The 18671-nt window shown below is 38.1% G+C and overlaps 6 protein-coding genes across 6 annotated transcripts; 2 read left to right on the plus strand and 4 right to left on the minus strand.

Annotated features, from left to right (window-relative positions):
* Positions 1-628: 628 nt before the first annotated feature.
* Positions 629-2053, plus strand: CBG14725 (the record flags this gene model as incomplete). Its single annotated transcript, XM_045239753.1, has 3 exons — positions 629-964; positions 1532-1752; positions 1903-2053. 3 exons carry the CDS (start codon positions 629-631, stop codon positions 2051-2053), a joined length of 708 nt encoding a protein of 235 aa, XP_045095498.1.
* Positions 2054-2567: 514 nt separating this feature from the next.
* Positions 2568-4683, minus strand: CBG14726 (the record flags this gene model as incomplete). Its single annotated transcript, XM_045239754.1, has 7 exons — positions 2568-2687; positions 3082-3162; positions 3248-3823; positions 3869-4146; positions 4254-4272; positions 4321-4416; positions 4465-4683. 7 exons carry the CDS (start codon positions 4681-4683, stop codon positions 2568-2570), a joined length of 1389 nt encoding a protein of 462 aa, XP_045095499.1.
* Positions 4684-6143: 1460 nt separating this feature from the next.
* CBG14727 lies at positions 6144-7851 on the plus strand (the record flags this gene model as incomplete). The annotated part of the gene is made up of 3 exons (XM_045239755.1): positions 6144-6515; positions 7495-7672; positions 7718-7851. The coding sequence occupies 3 exons, from the start codon at positions 6144-6146 to the stop codon at positions 7849-7851; spliced, it is 684 nt and encodes a 227-aa protein (XP_045095500.1).
* A 1511-nt stretch (positions 7852-9362) lies between these two features.
* On the minus strand, positions 9363-10857 carry CBG14728 (the record flags this gene model as incomplete). The annotated part of the gene is made up of 7 exons (XM_045239756.1): positions 9363-9462; positions 9511-9608; positions 9658-9824; positions 9869-10002; positions 10047-10114; positions 10350-10526; positions 10765-10857. The coding sequence occupies 7 exons, from the start codon at positions 10855-10857 to the stop codon at positions 9363-9365; spliced, it is 837 nt and encodes a 278-aa protein (XP_045095501.1).
* A 253-nt stretch (positions 10858-11110) lies between these two features.
* Positions 11111-13687, minus strand: CBG14729 (the record flags this gene model as incomplete). Its single annotated transcript, XM_002644685.1, has 11 exons — positions 11111-11247; positions 11303-11435; positions 11524-11610; positions 11656-11869; positions 11915-12012; positions 12059-12225; positions 12276-12406; positions 12456-12526; positions 12571-12669; positions 13312-13494; positions 13574-13687. The coding sequence occupies 11 exons, from the start codon at positions 13685-13687 to the stop codon at positions 11111-11113; spliced, it is 1434 nt and encodes a 477-aa protein (XP_002644731.1).
* A 487-nt stretch (positions 13688-14174) lies between these two features.
* Cbr-set-20 lies at positions 14175-17979 on the minus strand (the record flags this gene model as incomplete). The annotated part of the gene is made up of 15 exons (XM_045239757.1): positions 14175-14255; positions 14335-14530; positions 14581-14678; positions 14724-14908; positions 15132-15256; positions 15308-15348; positions 15412-15492; positions 15536-15695; positions 15742-15816; positions 16316-16481; positions 16530-16590; positions 16908-17018; positions 17196-17339; positions 17689-17791; positions 17969-17979. The coding sequence occupies 15 exons, from the start codon at positions 17977-17979 to the stop codon at positions 14175-14177; spliced, it is 1638 nt and encodes a 545-aa protein (XP_045095502.1).
* Between the last annotated feature and the right edge of the window lie 692 nt (positions 17980-18671).

An 18671-nucleotide genomic window follows, 5' to 3' on the forward strand; every position in this document is an offset into this window, starting at 1 on the left:
AATACAGGGTTACTGAATTCCGGATTCCGGATTTCCGTTTTCCGGATTCCCGGTTTACGGAAACTGAATTTCCGGATTCAAAATTCCGGTTTACGGTTTTCGGATTATGTGTTATGTGTCCTGAATTTTGTGCACTGTATTTCGGGATATGCGCTCCGGCTTCTGGATTCCGGAATCCGGATTTTTCGATTCCGGTTTTTCGAATCAGCTTTCTGAATGAATTTAAACGTCCCGAGAATTTGATATTCAGGTTTTCTTGACGAGCAAGAATTTCAGGAAGTTTCCTAGAAGTTACGAGAGCTTCTGAGATTCGGAGGGGGGTGTCGTTCTATTAGAGGTTTTACGGTATCTTCAATCAAAGATCAATTCCATTTTGTTCCTTTTTTCCCAAAGTGATGAAACAATGGCGCATCAATCTTGAATTATAAATGCTTTCTCCTCTTTCTCCCTGCTCCCTTGTTTTTTATGAGGAAATTTATCTCCTTTTTTGTTACGGGGGGTGGAGCTGAAAGAAATCAATTTTTGCATATTGATACCATTTCTCTGGAGCCTATAAAACTGAAGGCGCTCTCCATTTTTGGTTGTTCTTCCTATTTTTTTCCCTACCACCACAGTTTTCTCTCGGAAGATGAAAGGCAAAAAATACCTGGTACTGTATTTCATCCTAATGTTGATTGTCATTTTGGTTAGCGGAACAGTGCTTTTCTGTGTCTACTATCCTCTCGTTTTGGAAGTCAGTCGTTTCAATGCTATTGACTGGCTTGATGAGAAGTTAACCGGAGAATCGGCACCATTCGTAAACAATACCGTAATCGACGATTTTCATATTCTAGCGGTATACTCTGCGATGCATCTTAAAGATTGTCTGAGCCATCCGCTGTTACTGAAATTGATGATCCTGCTCTGTGTCATTCTTTGGACCGTCGGAAACAATATATTTGTCTATTTCCTGTGTATCTGCAAAGTGAGTTCTTTGAAGGTGCCTAATAGAATACTTCTTTTAGGAAAAACTCCCTAAGCGACCATACAATACTCCTCTATATAGAAGCACAGAATATGATGCCGCTTGGACTCCCTACCCAGTGGTTCCTATCCACAAACTTACGGAAGAGTTGTTTTCTTTTTTTAGAGTAACTATGGTAGTACCTAAATTTCCTCCAATAGGAGCCCACCCAAACTATCAACTTTAAGCAAAATTATCTCAAGTCTTGTGCCAGGTTTCAAACATTTGTCAACTGATGAAATATTGGTGATATTGAGATAAATGATTCATCAGTTGATAAGATTTTGATACCTTGCTCCAGAATCGAGATAATTTGGTTCAAATTTGAAGGGTTGGGTGGTATTTTATTAGAGGAAATACGGTATATATTGGAGGAACGGTTTTTTTCTGATTTTACATTTCTGGTTTGAATAAGTTTAATGACTAATGTTTTTGATTATTCATTTTACCAGTTTACGGATACAGTAATCCGTCAGATATCTGATTCGATTTATATTTTCTGTTATTACCCACCCTTCGATTTTTCAGATTATGAAAAGATCCGTACTTCTGCTTCTGGCCATCATTATATTTCTGATATCTTGCTTATTCGGAGGATGGCTAGTCTATGAAGACACCTTCGATCCAATCAGTAACTCTACCTATGTTTTTGATTATCAATGGATTGATAAGCACAGATTAGCGATTCAATACTCTAGTGATGAAGAAAGAGCAAAATACACCACTTTCCAAATCTACAAACTTGTCTTGTATTTTCGAAAAACGGTGCTCTTCAAATATTTTCTCGCGGCGTCTATGCTCTTTTTTCTCACGATTGCTGTCTGTATGATGGGATGTTTCATTTTTCGCCAGGTAGAAGATGTAGCTTGGGTTTCCTGAAAAACTTTTCACTTTTACAGTATCACGTCTAGAAGTATAGGAAATATAAAAAACGTTTACAACGGATCCCAAACTTGTGCAAGAACTGCAGACCAAGCCGACTCATCCGGAATCCTGGACGGCCCACCAACTTCTATTGCCGCTGCCAACAAATCACTCATTTATGAATAAAACTATGTTTTAAATTGGGTCGTCAAGTTTGAACAGACCTCCATAGATTCAGACGGAATTCAATGAAACTTTTTGAAATGTCTCGAAGAATTTCCAAATTCACTTTATTACTTTAGGATCCGAAAATTTATTTTTCTAATCAGCCTGATTGACTACAAAGTTATCAATGGCTTTTATTCCAATCTGTCTGCTCTCTGTCTCGCTCATTTCTCTCTCAGTTTCGACGGTTCTCGAAGCATGAGTCACTAGGTTCGGTCTACTTTCCACTGACTCATCATACCATCACTCTGGATTCTTACAGTATTCCTTTTATTTCTAAGTCGCCTCTCTAGATTGCTAACTGTTAATGATATCACTCTACTCTGGACTGTCTCGCTGACTAATTCTCCTCAATCTCTCTATATTTTGTCTGAGTCAGTAGGCTCCCCCACCCCTATTTTTCACCGTCCCATCCTCAAAATCTCTCTGAATTTTTACAGTATTTCTCTCATTTAGGGGCGGTTCCTCTAGACTGCTAACTATTATTGATATCACTCTGTTTCCGTAATGCTGCATTATTTTCGATCACTTGCCTGGCTAGAACGGCTCCGCTTTCTCTGGCCCATATCGTTGACTGATTCTCCTCAATTTTTGTCTGGATTTTGTCGGATTTTGAAGGAACCTCCTATCTGTTAGGCTCCGCCTACTACTGCACAGCCTACGATAAAGCCCATAATGGGAATTTCGAAGATGAAAAAAAAATCAGGGATGAAAAGTTGGATGGATTTAATTGGAAAGGGATTGTAAAAGAACATGTAAACATAACAGGTGATGATGAAATAAAAATAATTTTGAAGACGGGGTTCTAAAATGAGGGTATCAATTGGGTCATCACATAAATTTTGGGGGTGATCATTACATACATTCATAAAAATAGGGTAAATTATTAATATCAAAAATGGCTCCCAGAGGTCTCCGCGAGTTCTCCCGTCTTCTCCTGGTTTCTCTGTAAAACTGAATTTGCAATACATTTTTAATTTCAAGACTACCTGCTCCAGATTTTCATTATTATCAGCATCGTCTGGTTCGTCATCCCAGTCAAAATACGCGTATTCGCAATCGGATTCAAGCTGATTGGTCTTTCCTATAACATTTCTCATGAAAAGAATATTGATAATCGGACACAGAGCTGTGCAGAAAGTTTAATCAACATACCACATATGGAAGGTCCACTGATTCGATTCCTGCTCCTCTCCATGGTCCTTCTACAGTGTTGAAGCTAGCGATCGATCGATTTTTCTCTTTTCTCTCCAAAGTTCCATAAGGGCTGCTACTCATGGACCGCATAAAATTTTTCTTCTGTGTCGGGAATCCAAATACGTCGTTTTCAATCTCAGCCCATTGTCTTTCCATTTTCTCATCCACTTTCACAACTCCAATTTTTTGAGTTTTTTGTGTTTTCTTCTGAGGTGTCTCCTGAGTTTCCTTTACGGATTTTTTCTGCAGCCTCCGCCATTCATACTCCAACTTCGGTTCAGCATTGTCGGGGATGCATCCAATAATTTCTTCCGGTTTTCCGAGATTCGCGAACTCCATGGTGATGAGCTTTTTTTCCTTCTTGACTGTGACCTTCTCTTCCTTCACAGTGTAGATCACTTTGAGCTCTTCACTTCCATCCATGTCGTTGTACAGTCTGCTATCCACATTTCCAAAGCTTCCCATCTTTTTTAAAGCACGTCTCCGTTGTTCGTGACGTCTTTTCCTTGCCAGATGAGAAGACAGCTTCATGAACTGTAAATCAATCGATTTTTTTAGCATTTTTAAAACTCAACGTACCGTCGTAGTCAGATACCATCCTAGAACAGTGAGTATGGCAGAAAACGTAGCCATGAAGAGAAGAATCAAGACCGCCTTGTTGAGATCGCTCATGTCATCGTTGCTTCTTCGATAACCAACTTTTCCAGACAAATCGTTAGCGATCCAATCTGCTCCCTCGGACGATGTTCGATTGTAAAGATAGGTGATGGTCCAGCCGTCTCGGGTTCCCATGTATTCAACGGTTTCTCCGAATAGAAGAGCAAGAAAGTTTAACTGGGCGCAGTCCATGAGCACACCTGAAAATATATCGTTTTGACATTATTTTTAAATATTACTTTTCTGAAGGTCCCCCCCCCCATGTATATGTTCTATGTTCTAAAACAACCAAAAAGGCAAAACTTACTGTCCAACGTGTCCTCCTTCTGAATCTTGATGGTTGCACAACTCGTTTAACAGCTCCGGAAACGAACCATGCCGTTGACACAATCTGTTTGCTTCCACTCGTCTTCTTTCCATTCCATAGCCTGTCGGAATTTGAACGACTGCATCAAAAATCTTTTTAGGATCTGAAATTTACAGAAAAAGGTTCAAAGAAAATTTCGGATGAAACTCACGAAATTTCCTCCTGCACATGGAGCACATACGCGTGGTGCATCCTTGAACGTTTCCTTTTCGAACTGAGCATCCAAAGCTCCTTTTCGAGGTCCCTTCCAAATCGATGAGACCAGTTCACTGAGAGTTCTGAACTTTGCACTCTCGACGATGAGCCAGCCAGTGAGTCCAATAGCGAGAAGAATCCAGATGAGAAGAGCGATGAGCCGTTTTTTTGGCATGCTGAAAAAAGTTGGGATTAGAGAACTGGAGCACAGATAGATCAGTATGAAGCAAATCCATGGATTTCAAAATTAGGATAATTCTTAAAAATGGAAGGTTTCATTTTGGGATATCGGCGAGGGAGTGGAAAAGTGAAGAGTGTAACCTGAAAAAGAAAATGGGCTTGAAGAGAATCAATAATCACGCAGAACAGAAAACAGTGATAACAACAACGTTTTGGATGGGGTTTCTTAGAAACGAGAGAAATACAGTAAGAATCCAGAGAGATTTAGATAATAAGACAGTGGAGAGAGCCTAGTGACTCATGATTCGTGAACAATCGAAAATGAGAGGAAGAAAAGGAACGAGAGACAGAACATAGGGAGTGAAATCTGAATATTTTGAGCTGATACTAGTAATCAGGGCAAGGATTTCAAAGAAAAAACATCATTAAAGGATCATGAACTCATCCATGGGAAAGAAAAGGGGGAGGCCAGAAGTAAAAGCTATACAGTAAGAATCCAGAGAGACTAGGTAATGAGGTGATAGAAAGAAGCATGAGTCAGTAGGCTCCCTCCTACTTTCCACCATCCCATCATCTAAATCCCTCTGAATTCTGACAGTATTTCTCTCATTTTGGGGCGGCCCCTCCAGATTGCTAACTGTTACTGATATCACTCTGTTTTCGAAAAGCCGCGTGATGATTGATCCCGTGCCTGGCTGGACCGGCTCCTCCCACTCTAGACCGTCTCGTTGACTAATTCTCCCCAAATCTTGCTATATTTTGTCTGATTGGAAGGCGGACCCAATATGTTTCAGAATCCGACCAAAAACATATGTATCGATTTCTCTGCGTCTCCTACTCTCTGAAAGGGCCGCCCCTAAGCCGCAGATATTCATTTTTGTTTCAAATGTGCCCTATGAAACGTGCGCTCCCAGTTTCTGGATGATTTTTTCTTCAATTTTCTAGAAGTTCTCGTTCATTATCTGATCCATTTCTTAGCTCGGGAAAGCATTTTAGGGTCCCACCTAACCTTGATTCCGAATAACTTTAATAGCCTTCTTTATAGGTTATTCTCCCTAATTACCAAAAAAACATGTCATAGGTTTCCACCTTTAAATTTGACTACCACCCTCTAACAGAATGGCACAATCAGAAAAGTAGCCTATCAAATCTATATAATGTATCTTCTCTAGCCCACCCAAACTGACATCTTTGAGCTCATTGATCTCGATTCATTTAAAAAATACAAGAAACCAGTCAGCTGGTAAATTCTTCTCATAATATCACCAATACTTTATCACTTGACAAAGTTTTGATAACTTTCACAGAAATCGAGATGATTGAGCTTTTTATATAACTCTTTGAAATAGAAGACCACCGCCTAACAACCCAATCGATAGAATAAACCCTTTTTTTTTGAAAATTTCTTTCTTCTTATTTAAAAAAGTCTTTCTCTATTAAACTTTAATTTTCAGGATGAGGCGTAAACTGGAATTATTCCCTGTTCTCGCGTTTGTTGGTACCGGATACGTGACCTATTCGATGGTTATGGAGAGTCAGAAGTTCGACACTCTCTACGATTTCGGAGAATATCTCTACGGCAGAGGCTACAACGAAACCGAGAAAGTCTGGAAGATTGTGTCGCCTTGGGTAGCTCACAACGTCAATGAGTTCCTGATCTGGAGCGGCTACAAAAAACGAGACACGATCAAGGAAGTAAAAGATGGCGTAGATTTGAACGCGATCAAGACAACAGTTCTCCCTCCCATAACTCTTCCAACTCCAACGACAACTACTACGAATGCGCCAGGCATGCGGACATGTGCTCAGTGTACGGGCGGAAACTACGTGAGTGCTTTTATTGATTTTCAATAGTATCAAAAAGAGCTTTTTGAGATTTTAGTCTACAGCAAAAATTTTGGTCCCTGAAAAGTTGGTTCAAAAAAAAATTCATCATTAGAAAAAGTTAGGTCCATAAAAATATTTGTTAATAAAACAATTTAGTCCCTAAAAAGTTTTTTACCTTCAAAAACCATTAGGTCCCTGGACAAATTTTAGTCTTTTCAAAAATTTTGATCATTCGAAAAAACTCCAGGCACTAAAAATTTTTATTCAAAACCTTGAAATAATTTTTGGTCCCTAAAAATATTGAGCCATGTACTTTTGATCTTCAGTAAAAGTTTTAAAACTTCAAAAGTTCCTAAATTTATTTTAGATGACGGTAGATCTTTCCAATTATCTTTCAAATATGAGTTCTAAAATTTTCAGCAGAAGTTAATGGCGATTTATGAAACCCATAATTCGCTCCTGAACTTTCTGAAAGTATTTTTAAAGCCATCTCCCTTGTCGCTCTTGATCCTCCAGGCAACGATTTACCTTTACCTGACATTTCCCTGATAATTACACCATTTTTCAATCCCTCCGTTCCCTCTAAAATTTCGGTCCCCCGAATTTCCATCCCAATGTTTTCCCTCTTTTTTTGACGAAAGCCTATCCCATTATGACTCATTTTTTGTTATTGTTCTCAAATCATTCGAACTGTTTGATGTTTGATCATTCAAAATTTCGGGGTCTCCGGAACATTCTTTTTTTAGGCCACACCCTCTTTAAGCACCCTCGTCAACTAATTCTCTTTAAATCTCATGATTTCTAGCTCCTTAGCAGGCGGGAATTCTATGTTCTCAGGCTCACTGTAGCTTTAATTCTTGAAAATAAGAATATCTCACGAGTAGTCGTGTTCCGCCCCGTTATGCGCATGGTCCTTACGAAAGACTAGTACATATATCCAGTCAGAATCCACGTTTTGAATTTAACCCTAAAATTTCAGAATGATCACCGCGAGTTGATGACGGGACCAATCCAATACAAACTGACGACGTGGCGCGAGGACTGGATCGAGACTGATTGCCTTCAGGCAAAAGGTACTTTTCAGTATTGCGAAGGGAGGTGTGTCTTCGTTACCGTATCCAGACATCTGCAAGACCAACAAACTTACCAAGTTGAAGGTACGCCGGAAGATAAGAATTAAACTTTTCACAAATGAATTTCAGGTGTTCTCTCGGATTGTGCTGATGACTTATTCCGCTGGGGAACCGATTTGCCATTCTTCATGAGAGATAAGACGAGTGATATATCATTTCAAACTATAGCAGAAGAACTCTTCGCAGTATCCAAAACAATCTGATTGCCATGTAGAACAATGTTCTTGTCTACTGTATTCTCTGCATAATTTCATGCTTTTCACTCTCCGAATTTCGTTTTCCTTACCTCTTCTGAAAACTTCCAAACCAAGAATCTCAAACTCTCTGTCCCACATGGTTTTCCACATAGTTCTTTTCAAACTGCTTCTCAGTTTCCAAACTTCTCTTTTCTCCCATATCTATTTTTTTTCCTTTGTCCTTATTTTCATGTCACTTTTCTTTACAATCCACATTGTAGTTTCAGTCCACTTGACATCAGATTTTCATTCATTTTCCCCCAATCATAAGCTAGTCATCATCCTTGAAACCTCATCACAAACCGTCTGTTTTCATTTACTTCACCGCATACATTTGAATATGGTTCACAAGCGATTCCTAATAAAATTTCTATTCAAAATAATGTTGTTTTCTGCAAACTTGCTCTGAAATTTCAGAACTCTAACAAAAACACAGGTTTGAAATTACCATAAGTTTATTTGATCGACAAGAGAGGGACAACGAATTGGAATTCACAAGAAAACAGGGGAAGGTGAGAACACGAAAAAAGACATGGAGGGACGACATGGGGTAGAAACCAGTGGCAATGGAAATGATTTGGGGGTAAATCTAGAACAATAATTAAATATAAAAATTGATTTCTAGAATTTCATAGAAAATGATTATTTTCAAGGGGAAATTTTGCTAGATAATATAATATCTTACTGGGGTAATTATTCGAAAATAAAGTTAATGAAATGTGGAGAATATTCTGCTGAAAAATGATAGTGAAGAGTCAATCAAAAGTTTGAAATCAGAAAGAGAAGTGGTGTTCTGGTTAAAAATTCGGAGCTGTGGAAGAAAAATCCTGATGACGGTTGTCCACAACGAAAACTACCGTAATCTGAACGTTTTTTTCCTATTGTTTCTCGTTTTTCACCGATTTCCGTCAAGTTTGTTATTTTTTCTCAGAAAAAGTCGGAAAAGAACAATTTTTGGTAATGAAAAAATTGATGGAAAACGCATGACAGTCAAGAAAAATCCAGAAAATGAAAATATTTTTGGTTACGGTAATTGTCGTTGTGAGACCTTCGGCCTCGACCACCGACGATTCTCTACCATAGCTTGATTTTTTTGTACCGGAACATTATTTCGGGAAGGGAGTCTATCAATGAGAGGGGGATACACGGCGTTTGAGAAGGAATCGTCAATAATAGCGGCCCGGCAAACGTGAGATTACGGGTTCTTTCATTTGGGCGCAATTTCTGAACAGGCCTTATGGAACACAGTGGGAATACTTGAAAAAAAGTAAGGAGAATGTGTCTTGAAATAGTGAGAAATTTGAGAGAGAGGATTTTTAACGGAAGAACGATCTGAGTTTTCCCATCATCGAAGTTTCCTGAGTCTGATTTCGAACAGCGCGTTGAGCTCCCACCGTATTCATCTTCGATTCCTTCATGTTCTTCTTCATGCACACCTCCGGACACATACAATTCTCGATATGGTTTACAACATAGTCCTAACCGTAATCAAAACTAAGATTCTCTCCAGCTTTAATGTTGCAGTTTGCGATGAACACTATGCGCATGTGTCCCGGGCTCACTCCTCCTTGGAAAATGCTGAAAACGCAATGTATACCGAAACCCTTCGACAACTGAAAATCTTACCGCATCATCTCCAGGTTTGGACGACAGCTGTGGCTCAAAAAACGGCCCACGTTTCCATACTTCAGAGGGTTGATGAAAACAACTCTGTCGAAGGCGGTCTGTAAATCGATAATGTTGAATATACCAAAATCTTCGGATTTTGCTTACCGCAAGTGGGCGGAGAAGATTTTTGGCCAGAAAATTAGCAGTCTTCAAAAACTCAATCAACGCTTGGTCTTGGTCGATGAGTTTTAAAGAATATTGCTCGGCATCCGATCCTTTCTCCAGGGCTCTCTTTCCAACTATCTCACCATTGAAAGACATGACGGGGGTTCCTAAATTTCATTATTGATTTGTCAAAATAATTTGTTTTGTCTACCTTTGGCGATATATTTTTTTGTTGAAACACAGAATCCCATTTTCTCTTCCTCACGGTAGACTTCGAACTTTTTGTTATGGTCCTTGTCGATTTCGTCAAGCCCCTTTAGGGAACATTCGGAAGAGCATTGGCATCTAAGAAATAGAAGCTAGATTGCTTGAGGTTATGAATAACTTACTTCGGCCCACAACAAAATTGAATGCGCCAGTACTGGTTTTCATCCAACTTCACGGCTTTTTTGCGGAGCTAAAAGAAATGATTTTAGTGATGGCGACTTTGAAAAACTTACCACAGGCGGGATCTTCAGTTTCTTTTGAAACTGTTTCGATGCAATGGCGCACTCGCAGTCGGGGTTCTCCATACAGCTGACTCCTCACACATTTGTACAAGTATACTTTTGTTTTCTGCTAATGTATTTACGGTATCTCGAAAACTTCTTATATTTTTTCCAGAAAATGTTTTTAAAAGTTCAAGAACTTACGGGGTTCTGATTCCCAAGTTTGATAGCTTCGGTGACAGCTTTGCTCAAATAGGCTCCAAGAACATTCACCACAATGGAGGTGAAGAAGGCAGTTCCTGGGAAGTTGCACAGCAAATTTTTTCCAAAATCTTTCAATCTGGAGAAAAGTGGGAGAGTCTCTCCAGTCACAATCGTTGGCTGCAAAAATTCAATATCAGTATACAGTGTTTTAATTTTTCAAAAGAGACAACAAAATTAAGCTATAATTTTGCGGTTTTTTGGTCTATGGCAATTCGGATGAGTTTTGTGTGTATTTTAGCTTCAAAATTACCAAAATTTTCTGTTTTTTATTCGTCGGTTTTTTCCAAAATCAAATACTTGTAGATTGAGGGTTTTTTCAAATTTTCTATAGGAAACAACATGCTTTTATGGGGACGATAGCCTTCTTTTTCATTGGTTTGGCTCTCGAGACCCGCGGCGGTTGATTTCTGGGGCGGAGCTTCATTTTCGAATTTCTGGTGATGGCCATCTGTAAAAATTGTTTGAAAATAGAGTTTCAAAAAATAAATGATATAAAGAAATAATAGATATCAAAATGTTATGTAACATTTTTCAAAATAAGGAATACAAAGTCAATTCTTTTAAAAACATGTATAGTTATTTTTTTTCTCAATTGAAAAGAAAAACGAATGAAAAACAGATGAAAAACAAGAAAAAGTTTCTGGAAGCAATTGGAAAATACAAAACAAGACTATGTAAATGGAAAAAAAATCAACAAAAAATTACAAGATGATATGATATGTCAAACTTTGAGTATCCGGAAAAAGAGATGTGCGACTGTAAGGGCAGGGCAGAACCCGAGATAAATTTCTTAGAAGTGTACAAAACAAAATATAAAAATTCAATAAACCTATAGCTACTTAAAAAATGATGATTGGAAATAGAGTACAGAGATGTTGGACATGAAAAAAAACTAATGCTGATTCCAGAATCTGGATGTTGTGGTGTAGAGATGACGAAGATAAGAGTGTTGGTGAAGACCGGAGAAGACAGTATGGAAGATGTGTTAGCAGGAGAAAATGGTAGCTGCCCATCCCATAATTCTTCCTAATAAAAAAGTGTACTGAAAAAAATCGTTTCATTATCAAGTCGCATAAATAATTATAGTCACCTGATTAGTTTAATCGCTGTTTACCAACGTCATTAGACCATTCTTCTTGGACTTCTTGGGAATCTGGGGTTTCTTGACGCCTGATGGTCGTTTGCCGAGACGATTTGGTGTCTGTAAGACTGGGTGTCGTACAATATTAAAAGAATGAAACCTTACGTTTGGACAAATGTTTTCTGATTCCGAGCCTCCATTGATATTTTCTGCTGTTGCCATATCAACGTCTTCTTTGTTCTTGCAGATTTCACAAAGACATTGACCCATCAGATAATGAGGACCATAGTCAAAGGTCATTTCTTCACCCTGGTTGATTGCTCTGTTAGCAACGAACACCATGTTCAGATCCAATGGGGACACTCCTCCAGCGCAGACTCTGAAAAAAAGAAATTGAGTGTTTGAAACGTTGAATACGACTCACTTCACAATTGTTAAGTTCGGCTGGCAGCTGTGATTGAAGAATCGGGTGAAATTTCCTCTCTCCAGCGGATCGATAATTATATCCGAGTGGTACGCTTCCTGAAAAAGCGAATTTCACAGTATTTTTGATTGCTATTGTTCTCACCCTCAGATATCGTACATACTCCTTTGATTTCAGCAACTTAGTCACCTGTTTGATGCTATTTTTGTTGGTCGCGGTATATGAATACCGCACATTGATGGTCTCAGCTTTGAGCCCATTCGCAGTCAGTGGTCCACATAACGTTCCCACGAACGTGGCAATGAACTCGCCTGTAACTAGAAAAATTATTAAAAAAGCCAAGACTCACTCAAATGTTTACCTTTCTCAATATGGCGTTTAGCCTCCACTCCGAAACCCACGTCCAGTCTTCTTCTCGTCACCTTGACCTTCTCATTATGGTCCTTCTTGGCTTCCAGGACGCTATTGAGCGAACATCCGGTGCATTTGCATCTGAAATACAATTCTCTACTAATTGAGTTGAAAATATGTGTTTACTTACCCGGATGAGCAAGAAAAATAAAATTTATTTTCGTGGACTCCTTGTGAGAAATCGATCTCGTGGCCAGAAACCTGTAAATTGCAACGTTCTATAAGTACCAAAAACGTCAACAAACCAAAAGGCTCTCGCAATCACCATGGTTCATCCAAACAGCCATCCGACGACATGGGCAATTTGGAATGGTGACGCAATCGTGTTTGCACTTGCAAGTGATCTGAAATGTTTTAAGTTAAAAAATTGATTTAGCCGAAAAGTTGTTTGTGTAAAAGTAGGCGTATATTAAGTTTTTTAAAAAGCGATAAACGTTTAGATGATTTTAACGCAAGGAAAAGGGATTTGTAGAACATCGAAAATGCAAATATACCGTGAACGCTCTAATATGTAGCCCCACCTAATTGAACGCCACCCTCCTATAGAACGTTCTCTGAGCTGTGCTCCGAAGAATAGAATGCCACCCTCCAATCGACTACCACCCCTAATAAAATGCTGCCTCAAAAAATAATACGAGATTCAGAAAATGAATAGTTTGTTGTTTTTTAGAGAGGGCTGAGACATTGTACAGTACGCAAGTAGATGATTTTTTGAATTTTTTATCTCATCGTTCCCCGCTTTTCGTTATTTTTTTCAAAGTATCTTGGGCATCATCAGAACTTTCGCGAAATTTTATTAGATATCGACTAATGAAATGCCACCCTTTGATAGAAAGTTCTCCCAGCTATAAATTAAAAAATAGAACGCCGTGTTATTAGATTATAGTTTTTACGGTACGTACATTTTCACTTATTTTCGACCATAATATACTTACTTCATGCATGTTCCACTTTTTGAAAGCATTGTCAAAGTTACAAATTCTCACCTGATTTTCTGGCTTTGCTCCTAACAAGATTGCTTTATATGCTGACGTATTCATTCCGTGGCCAACAGGGTAGGTGGAGATTGTGTCGTAGAAAGCGGTGCTGGGGAATTTTGACGGTGAGTTCAACGATTGGTCAGGCAGCTCTGACAATGTTGGCACGACTTCTCCTTTTTCAGCAACAGCCTGAAAAAAAGTCACATTACCGGAATGATAAATATAACAAGTTATGGGACCTCTAAAATTCGAAAAATGTTTCACTTACAAGGCGCATTGCTTGTTGTTTCGTCTCCTTCTTCCGTTGTTCGAACTTTGCTCTCTTTTGTGCTTCCAAATGCGCGGTGGTCGTTGCCTGGGCAGTAGTCTGTCTTCTGTTCATAGTTGAAGATCTGAGAAAAAGTGTTTAGAGAAAAGAAGAGCGTTAAGTTAGAGTTAGGTATTTAAATGTTTGATAACATTTTGTAAAAGAAAAAAATAGTGAAAAAAAATTAGGGAAAACTTTTTGATTTTATAGTGAACAGTCGTTAAAGCAAAACCCGTTGGATGAAATTTGAGATGAGAAAGTGAGATGAGAAAGTTGAGATCCCGAATAAAGAATTTGAAAGCGAAGTGGGTCATGGGAAGTTAGAAATTAGGTAACAATTAAAAGTGATAGTGGGAAATTTGAAAATCTAATATTAGGATGAAAGGAAGGGGGAGGGATGAGTAAAAGGAATTCAGTTAAAATTAGATTATTATGAAATTACAAAAAAATTCTAGAAAAAACAAACAATGTAACAACAACTTAGTTAATACAGAAAACAACAAAGAAGAAACTTATGAAAACAAAGAATTTTTAAGAATAGAAGAAACAGGTCCAGGGAGGCTCAATTGGCTTGTTGGTTCTCGATGTTATTCAGGAACTCGCGCAGTTGAGCTTCATAAATGTTTTTGTAAAATTTCAACAGCTGAAATAAACAATATGAAACGTTGTATGTATTTAATAACAACAGTTCTACTGATGAATAAAGTGAAAATAAAACTAACCTGGGCATCAGTGATAAATGGGAACAGTTTCTTGTTCTTGACGCAGCATAGTTCTCCGCACAGACAGACTTTGCGAAACTGTTCCCATATATACTGATCGCTGTAGAACCATGTGACCTCCTGCGTCGGGAATATTGGCATCGTGGCGGTGAAAATGACCCGAGCGTTGGTGGGGCTCACTCCACGCTCATGGACCCTGAAAACAAAATGAATCTATTAGTCTGTTATGATTTCAAAAAAACTTACAAATTCACTTTTGTATTCCCGAGGCAGGAGGACGACGCGAATCTGCCGTTAGAGCTTTTATTTTTTGGATTCAGACTGATGCCAGTCTTCGTAACGGCCTGAAAAATGAACAAAATTAAGCTGTCTTTGTTATTGGAATTTACCTGGAGAGCTTTTTCGTAGTCCGGACTGAGTGCCTTCACTTCTTTAGGTGACTGGCGGTTGTCGTTGAAATAGGCCTTATAAATATTATTGATGTCCTTCACTGTGATGTCAATAATATAATTATCGAGATCAGGAGCAGTATTGGTGCGGCAATACTCTCCTCTCATCTCTGCCACTGGCTCACCTGTAAATAAGTTTGTTGTGACTGATAGATTTTTTGAAAACCCTTGTTTGAACTCAGAATATGAAAATACAGTTCGCGCAAAAAAAGGTATTCTGCTGAATAATTTTGCATTTAAAAAACGATTGCTTGGAAAGTGGTCCTATCTTTATCACTACTAAAGTATTCCTATCCATAAACTAAACAGATTGTCGATTTGATAACAAAACCTCGGAAAATCATTTACCTGGGGCGAAAAATTGTTTCGCGACGAGCGCAAAGCCTTTCGCTGTCTGGTGGTGTAAGACGATTTCAGTGGAATTTGCTGGTGGCTTCGGAAAGGCTTTTTTGCACTGTCCTTTGCAGTTGCAACTGAAAAATGACTCTTTCATGATATTGTCAAATAAGTTTCAAAAAACTTACAATTCGCTGCATCCGTAGTGACGGGAGGACTCTGGGTCATGCTGAAAAAAGAGTATTGTTATTTCTCTTCTCAAATATATGTTTTTTCAATCTTTTAAACTCACGATTGTTCCCATGTAGAAGGCTCTGTCCATAGTTGCACACGGACAATCGATAGTACAGCTATTGCGGCAGTTGCAGTCAAACTGAAAAAAAATGTCATAGAAAGTCAAAAATAATTCGACACACTGCTTGTGAGAATCGATCCAACTTGCGGTGGGCGTCGACCAAAACTCTATCATCTTCATCCACAACATTTTTTTCGATATGTTCATAGAACATTTCATTGGACATTGTTTTGAACGCGTTCTCGATCCCACTATCGACAAACATCCGGGCGTCATCATTTCTGTAACAAATATTCAAATTTTGAAAAAATGTTTTTGTTTGCATACATTTGGACAAGAATCCGAGAATTTCCCGCAACAAGAGTCTGTGAACGAAGGCCGGCCTTGATGATCTCTTCGATTCTGAAAAAATTGAATATGTAAAGGGTGTTCACAAAAAATTACTTAAAATCGGGAAATTGGAAATTACGTTTCCCTGGATATTTCCTAATATTTATTTTTACCTAAAAATGTTGTGTTAAGTGTTTTTGATTGACATTATTCTCATTTTTCTCAATATTCAAAAAATCAGCTTATTCGAATAAAAAAATGAAAGCCAGCGAAAAATTGAAAATTTTCACGCAAAAAGGTATAAGGAGTTTTTCAGGAATCCGGTTTCACGAGGAAAAAAAATCAATTCGATTCAATGGTATCACAAACCGAGTATTGTATTTTTGGATGTGGTATTTCGGCGTGAGACGTATTGGTACAAAGTACAATCTAGCTCATCGCAATTAACCCACGGCCCTGTTTTCGACACTCTTGACGTAATTTCAAAATGTTTCGGTGTTTTGGAGAGATGCATTAGTTATTATATAGTTTAGTTCTAATTTTTTTAGCTGATTTGAATGAAAAAAATTACTTTTTTTCCGCGTTCATCCGTTGTATCAATGTGGAATTTGCAAACGCATTTTCCATACTGCGTTTCGCGAATTTTTCGCAGTATTCCATCCGTCCCATATAGCGACAGGTCCAGTTCTCAATGCGTTTCCTGGCGAGACGAACTGGGCCGTTCATGAGTTCTTTATCTGAAATTTCTATTTATTTATCAACTAGCTTTCTTATCAGAAACTAACCGGTCGGCATCCGAAAAAAGACCTTGTCGCCTGGGAGTGACTTCATTCTCACTTGAAGGGCCTGAAATATGTTCATAAACTGAAAATCGAGGTTATTTCTAAAGTACGCGTTGATGTTTCCAATTTCCCTACAAAGGCAAAGTTATAAAAACAGAAATGAAAATTGAGAAAAGTAATCGGAAAATAGTGCAAAAAAAATACTTGAAGGATTTTCTCACCAAATGATTTTTTAAGGTTTTTCAAATTTTGTGCATTATTTTAGCAAAAAGTTTCTGTGTTGACAAAATGCTTGAAATAAGAGAAATGAATTTTGTTGAATGTAGACATATCATCTCCGTGGAATTGACTAGAAATCTTGGAAAAGTAAAGAAAACTTACGAAGATAGCATAGGCCCATTGAAAAGCGACCGTGGTCGAGACGACCAAGCAGTCCACCGCTCTCCCGGCGATTCGTTTCACTATCGCCGTTCTGTCGAGAGCCTTCTCCTGCTGGAAACAGAAACAAATTTATTTTTGGTACGTTTTATAAGTTATCTTATGAAAATTTTTCAGTGAGTTTAAAGAAAAAACTGGTTCAATGTACGAATACATTCAAAAACAAATAAACTATCAAATTGTTTCTGATTTTTAAAAATACATATATCTTGTTTTTTTTATCCCACTTACGAATTTTCCAAGTTCAATCTGATTCATCAGATTGAACGTTTTGAGGTCCTTTCTCGGAGCAAGCTTGTGGCAGTTGAGCTCGTCCTTCTTCTTGGTCTCTTTTGGTACAGAATATTCTGCTGAATATTTTGTTTTTCTTTCGACCTGAAAATGAAAATCGTCTATTTTCTGCTCAAAATCCTCAGTATTATTTTCAGGTTTTTCTTTAATTCCTATTTCTAAATTCAAAAAAAAAATGAAACGTTACAAAATTTGAGAATTTTGTCAGTTATCCAAAAAAAACGATACTCTCAATTTCGGGGTCTTCTTTTAAAATATATTTCAGAAATAGTTTTGAATATTTTTCCCCGAATAAAAAAATTTTCCCGGAACGTTTTTGCATGAGTTGTTCATATTTTTCTAAACAATAACCATTTATGGAGTCTCTGGCAATTTCAAATAATGTATACTTTTGAAAGCAGTATATTGAAATGCTGTGAATGTTTCAACTTACCTTCTCATCGGCTTCTTCAGCTTGCTCTCCTGGTTTCTTGGCACACCCTCTGACTGGGCGGGAGATCTTCTCAACTTGGCATGGAGAGTTTCTTCTAGTCGCTCTGAAAATTTTGATATATGGATCTTCTGTTGATTGAAATTGGTGTTTCCCACTTGTCAGGTCCCAAAAACTTTCCATCGTTTTATCGGGTTTCAGTTCTAATAAGACATGAAGGGAAACACAGAAAAATGATAACACCAAAAGAATAAAGGCTACATTTTTAGTGATAGAAATTTACAAAGAGGACATAAGAAGACGAATATTAGTGATTCGAATTTTTTTTTGAATCTTTGAATCAGAAACAGAACGGATGTAAGTGATGAAACATGACAAACACATAGTATGATAATGGAATGAATACTACCTGGATTTTTGTCGAATATTTATTCAGTTTTATTACGATTGTTTTTAGTAAAATATAGTTTCCTCAGAAATAGCAAAAAGGTTTTTTGGCCGGTGGTCGAGTTCGGAAACGTGCAGCTCCACTGAGAGTGGCGTGGCATCTTTAATAGTTGGACAACGACTTCCACGGTCTTTTATGTTTAAAATACGACGGGATTTCTGTTGTCCCGTCACCTTTCAGGATAGTTCTTTCTCCAGATGTCGTGAAAGTGGCCCAAGAAACATCCGGAGAAGAGCATGAAAAAAACAGACGTATACTCAAATAGCTGTCATATTTTCTCCCAGCTTTTGTGAATCACAGTTTATCGGTTAATAGATCTCCCACGCCATCTGGCAAGTTGGCTTTGTCGGCGGAGCCGGTTGATTTTTACGCCTTAACAGTCTGAAGAGTTGATATACTGAAGACTATTTTTTATTCTCCATTTATCCCCCTCTCTTCAATTAGTCAGAAGACAAATGCCAATTACTGCCTATACGCTCCTCAGGTCGTATAGATCATAACATTGGCAGGTGTTTGGAGAAAGCAAGGCAGAGGAAGA

This window comes from Caenorhabditis briggsae (genome assembly GCF_000004555.2).
Source record: "Caenorhabditis briggsae complete genome, chrX, whole genome shotgun sequence".
Taxonomy (NCBI): domain Eukaryota; kingdom Metazoa; phylum Nematoda; class Chromadorea; order Rhabditida; family Rhabditidae; genus Caenorhabditis; species Caenorhabditis briggsae.